Source organism: Physeter macrocephalus, chromosome 1 (genome assembly GCF_002837175.3).
Source record: "Physeter macrocephalus isolate SW-GA chromosome 1, ASM283717v5, whole genome shotgun sequence".
In the NCBI taxonomy this organism is placed as follows: Eukaryota; Metazoa; Chordata; class Mammalia; order Artiodactyla; family Physeteridae; genus Physeter; species Physeter macrocephalus.
The window spans coordinates 34,395,988-34,401,987 of record NC_041214.2 but is presented as its reverse complement, the minus strand read 5'-3'; the positions used below and the strand labels follow the sequence as shown (position 1 = coordinate 34,401,987).

At 36.5% G+C, this 6,000-nt stretch overlaps 1 protein-coding gene across 2 annotated transcripts in view; it reads right to left on the bottom strand.

Moving 5' to 3' along the window:
• Positions 1 to 6,000, bottom strand: part of TOPBP1 (DNA topoisomerase II binding protein 1) — a 68,280-nt gene that overhangs the window by 13,086 nt on the left and 49,194 nt on the right. For both annotated transcript variants that reach the window (XM_007120564.4, XM_028489708.2), the window contains 4 exons: positions 5,805 to 5,971; positions 5,457 to 5,568; positions 3,179 to 3,342; positions 2,502 to 2,639 (listed from right to left, as the gene is read on the bottom strand). In XM_007120564.4, the coding sequence (XP_007120626.2) occupies positions 2,502 to 2,639; positions 3,179 to 3,342; positions 5,457 to 5,568; positions 5,805 to 5,971 (581 nt within the window). The remainder of the gene's footprint in view (positions 1 to 2,501; positions 2,640 to 3,178; positions 3,343 to 5,456; positions 5,569 to 5,804; positions 5,972 to 6,000) is intronic.

The following is a 6,000-nucleotide window of genomic DNA, read 5'->3' as shown; positions in this document are numbered from 1 at the left end:
TCTTGTTTATGGTATCCTTTGCTGTGCAAAAGGTTTTAAGTTTCATCAGGTCCCATTTGTTTATTTTTGTTTTTATTTCCATTTCTCTAGGAGGTGGGTCAAAAAGGATTTTTTCTTACAAGTAATAAAAGGTAGAGCCTAAAGCACAGCTTCTTAGATTAGATGAAGCCTCCAGTTAATATTTCTCTTGAAAATGTTTACAAATTTGAAACATAAAATATTTAAGTACAGAATTAACAATTAACAGAAGCCAGTGGAATTACTTTAAAAGAAAGGGAATCAAGGCTAACAGGGACTTGGAGACAGCAGAGAACTCAGAATATAACACAAAAGATGATATAACTCGGGTTTTTAACCTTTTTGTGAGCCATGGACCCATTTGGAAGTCTAGTAAAACCTATGGATCTGTTCTCTAAATAACTTTTTAAAAAAATAACAGCTTTATTGAGATGTAATTTCCATACCATATGAATGTTTTATAAATGTCCAAAATAAAATATAAAGTATTACAAAAGAAACCATTTTATTTAAAAGTATCAAAATATTTCAAAATTTGTGACATAATAATAGTTGTGCTTCTATATTAAACCCATCAAAGGGTTGAAAATACAGTTTAGTCAAAAATGCATTTAGGGACTTCCCTGGTGGTCCAGTGGTAAAGAACCTGTCTTCCAATGAAGGGGATGCAGGTTCAATCCCTGGTCAGGTCCCAGGGATCCCACATGCTGTGGTGCAACTAAGCCTGTGTGCCACAACTACTGAGCTTGCATGCCTCAACGAGAGAGTCTGCATGCTGCAAACTACAGAGCCCACATGCTCTGGAACTCACGCACCACAACTAGAGAGCCCATGCACTGCAGTGAAAGATCCCGCGTGCCTCAATGAAGATCTCATGTGCCACAACTATGATCCAACACAGCCCCCCCCCCAAAAAAGCATTTAAATACACCTAACCTACTGAACATCACAGCTTACCAGCCCAGCCTACCTTAAATATGCTCATAACACTTACATTAGTCTGTGGTTGGGCAAATCATCTAACACAAAGCCAATTTTATAATAAAGTGGTTGACTATCTCATGTAATTTATTGAATACTATACTGAAAGTGAAAAACAGAATGGTTTTAAGTGTATCGGTTGTTTATCCCATGATCACGTGGCTCACTGGGAGCTGTGGCTGCTGCCGCTGCCCAGTATCACCAGAGAATACTGTACTGCATAATGCTAGCCTGAGAAAAGACCAACATTCAAAATTCAAACTATGGTTTTCACTGAATGTGTATCACTTTTGCACCATCATGAAGTCAAACCATCACAAGTCTGTATGTACTATTTTAAAGTTGTGACAAACATAAACAGTATTTCAAGTTGCAATCATAATGCAAGCAAAAATATCTGATTCCTGTGGGGCAAAATCATAGTACTGTGTTGCGATTTGTTGCCTAGACTTACAATGAAGGAAATGTTAACTTTCAATTAGAGGTTAGTAAAAATAAGGATGTATTTCTTCCCCCATCCAAAGTGTATAGCCTTCCTGGATCCCAATGTTCATTGCAGCACTATTTACAATAGCCAGGACATGGAAGCAACCTAAATGTCCACCAACAGAGGAATGGATAAAGAAGATGTGGTACATATATACGATGGAATATTACTCAGCCATATAAAGGAACAAAATTGGGTCATTTGTAGAGACGTGGATGGACCTAGAGGCTGTCACAGAATGAAGTAAGTCAGAAAGAGAAAAACAAATACCGTATATTAACGCATATATGTGGAATCTAGAAAAATGGTATAGATGAACTTATTTGCAAAGCAGAAAGAGAGACACAGATGTGGAGAATAAACGTATGGATACCAATGGGGGAAGCAAGGGCGTGGGATGGATTGGGAGATTGGGATTGACATATATACACTATGTATAAAATAGATAACTAATGAGAACAGAATGTATAGCACAGGGAACTCTTAGTGCTCTGTGGTGACCTAAATGGGAAGGAAATCCAAGGAAGAGGGGATATATGTGGCTGATTCACTTTGCTGTACAGCAGAAACTAACAACAACATTGTAAAGTAACTATACTCCAATAAAAGACAAAACAAAACAAAACGAAAACAAAGTGTATATAGCCTTCCTGAATTTGATCTATAAAACTCCTTTGGGAGAGTCTGTGGACCCCAAGTTGAGAAGCCCTGAAACTGGATGCTAGAAAGACTCTTTGGAAGAAATATAGTATGGGTCCCATTTTACACATATAAATGATTTTTAAGAGAGCTATCAACATTATATATATCTATCTTACTGTTGATCACAATTAGAAGAATTAGGAATCAACACTAAGCACAATTTAGAATGTCCAAATTAAGTATATCAATCAAGGGATAATAGACAAATAGAATTATTCTTATTTTGTCAAGCACATTCTCTGAAAAAAAAATCTGGACTAGTCATGACATCGAATGCCATTTATACTACCTACATAATTATATACGTTAATACCTCAATAATGCCTGATTCTTGTCTTTGCTGGATTTTCTTCCTCCATCTCATTGCTGCAAGTGCTAGTTTTCGTTGCTGTACACTGATTCCAGTCAAAACATCAAGTATGGAACTACTTCCCCATTCATAGTCTTCTTCCTGGAGAATTAGTCCAACAAACTTTTGAGTTCCTAGAATATGTCCTCAAAGAATCCACAATCTAATAAGAGTTACAAGCTATACATTCCATTCCTCTAAATACAGAGAATACTAAGTAAGCATCAGTTTATGAGCATGGAGTAAATGTAGATTAATTTGGCTTCATATGAAAGTCAAGTACATCTGGCTTTTAATTAGAAATCAGAAGAATATTGCATACATTTCTAAGAAACAGATAACTATATCTTAGCAACTGGTAATAGATTATTGGGCTTCACCTACTGTAAGATGAACTTCACAGAAGGACATGGTCTCAGAGGAGGTATGTATTAACAGCTTGATTACCTGTCTACACAGGCAAGATCCCTGAATGATCTTGATTGAAAACTTCAAAAAGTACATGATAGATATTACTATGATGGTCAGTTAGGAACCAAAATATTTCAAATAATTAGCTTAATATTTTATGTGCTGGAATCAGTTATTAAGACCTTTACTTTTAAAGAAAAACAACCCTTCACATGAATTTGCATACACACCAGCATGAAGCGCCCAGCAGTCCTGCAAGCTTCAAGGTAGGAGCGATGTAGCACCCACTTCCCAGCTGCCACTGAAGCTAAATACTTCTCGTTTCGAAGTGGATGTCCCACAACAATGTGTGTACAGTTGGGATCAAAGCACTGCTTCTCAATCACTAATCCACCTTGATTAGAAAAAAACAGGTACTTTATTGATTCTTAACTTTTCCTGAGGGAAAATGTACCTCAACTATGCAGAGGAATTATTTATAAACAAAATGCACCAATAAACAAAACCCCTAACATACTTTACATATATTTTTTAAATAAAATAATGTTTATTATGAAAATTCAAAATCCAACAGTAGATAAAACAGTAAAATGAACCCCCATACACTGGCTAACTAGGTTCTAAAATTATCAAAATTTCACCATCCTTACTTCAAATTACCCCCTTTTCTTGCTTAACCATTTTAAAGCAAACACCAGATATCATTTTAATCTATCCCTATGTATTCAGTATGCATCTCTAAAAAACATGGAAATTTTCTTATACAGCTACAATGCCATTATCAGATCTAATATAACAAAAATTCTTTGCTCTCTCAATACTAAATCCTTGTTCAAAGGGGGACTCTACAGACTAAAAGCAGAAGAAAACATTTTTCTTCTGCTTTTAGTGGAAATAAGGTCAGTAGACAACACAGAAGCTTGGGAGGAAAACACTAGGTAAGTAGAGATGAAGAAGGTGGGAGCTGAACACTTTTTTCAGATATGTATTATGAAATCTGACTTTGAGGACAGAAGAAGGCATAAGTAAATGTAAGCTTATGTAAAGCATGGCTTTTGATCACACTTTAGAGGTTAGGCAGAGTGGTATCAAGAACTTTCTAAGATTTCAACAAAACAATGGAACTCCACTCATGCTTTACTCTAATAATAATAGCAACAAGACTTTTTGAGCACTTATTTTTTTTTTTTTTTTTTGGTATGCGGGCCTCCCTCTGCCGTGGCCTCTCCCATTGCGGAGCACAGGCTCCGGACGCGCAGGCCCAGCGGCCATGGCTCACGGGCCCAGCCGCTCCGCGGCATGTGGGATCCTCCCAGACCGGGGCGCGAACCCGCTTCCCCTGCATCGGCAGGCGGACGCGCAACCACTGCGCCACCAGGGAAGCCCTTGGAGCACTTATTATATACATGCCAGGGACTGTTGAAAGTTGAAAGTATTAACTCATTTAATCCTCACAACTCTATTAACGTACCATTATTATGTGCAATTTACACATGAGGACACAGGTACAGAGTAACTCACCCAGAATCACAGTGACAAAAGAACAATGGGTAAAAATTCCATTATTAATATCAATATCTAACTCTACATAACACATTTATTTTGTGACTGACAGAATAAATAGTTCTCCACATCCTTAAAAGGATAGCACTAAATGACATTTAATCTTTTCTTGATGATTCAGGGCCACTATTAAAAACAACCATTATTTCTTAATGTTTTCTCTAGGTCAAGCTGTCATATTAAGTTCTTTCTAGTAATGTTCTTAACTCTATAGGGCTGCTTTGTTCAATACAGTAGCCACTAGCCACATGTGGCTACTGAACACCTGAAGCACAGCCAGTCCAAATTGAGATGTGCTGTACGTGTAAAATATATCCCAGATTTCAAAGACTTAGTAAGAAAAAAAGGTAAATTATCTCACTGATATTTTATACTAATTACACATTGAATATAATATTATGTATATACTAGGTTAAATAAAATATATATTTAAAATTAATTTCACCTCTTTCTTTCTACTCTTTAAAATGTAGCTCCTAGAAAGTTTACCTTCCTAGTATGCTGCTTTCAGAATGGTGTCAGATGGAGAGCCTGACAACTAGTGGAATAAGAATGTCACATGAGGAGGAGCTCCAGTCTGGATGTCACTGTACCTTCAACTTCATAAAAATGTAGTTTTAATCATATTTTAAGTCTAAAATTCCATTGATTTTGTCCAAGGTTTCAACAATGAACAAACGCTCAAAGCAGCACAAGATTCTTAAACCTTAATGGTTGGGTTCAATTTAAATCTTTAAATATTTAAATCCTATGACCCAGTGACTTTAGATTTAGATTAGAGCTTTATAAAATCAAAGTTCTACCCAGTGTATGGCTTGAGGCAAGTTACCCATCTTTTTAATCTCAATTTCCACAGCTTACAAATGATATCAATAATTAGCTACATTTGACTTCCAAATAAGGTTACTATACGGGACATTTTTGACCTAAGTAAAATACTTGTACCTAGTTTTTCAATCAGATGACAATAATCAATACGTTCTTGAGGATTCAGAGATGACAACTGAAATATGTACTGTTTTTTTAAGTCTTCGTGAGTCTCCTCTATCGTTACAATCTGGAATGGAAGAGTTTTAGAAAAAATTAACATTAAAAAAGTTATCAGGCCTATGGTTCTTTTATAGTGACGTTTTACTTAGTCTTCTGAGTTATCAAATATAGAAATAATAATAGAGTGCAAAGAAATGCAGTTTTCAACATTCGACAAACCCTTGATATTGATATCAATAAATTCTGAATGCAGCATCAGAGCAATATCTAAAAGCCTTATCACCAAACTAAGGATAAACGAACCTTTTCTCTAGGGTGTGGAGCCACAGGTGGGTTGGCTAGGGGGAAGGCAATACTGGGGGCTTGAGGCGTAGGGATCAGGTGGCTGTCTTTTATTGGAGTTTCCAGTTCTTCAGAGATCGGGTGTTTTGGGGCTTCAGTCACACATATGTTCTCAGGATCACAGACAGCTGAGGGCAATAAAATGCTGCAGTGTGAT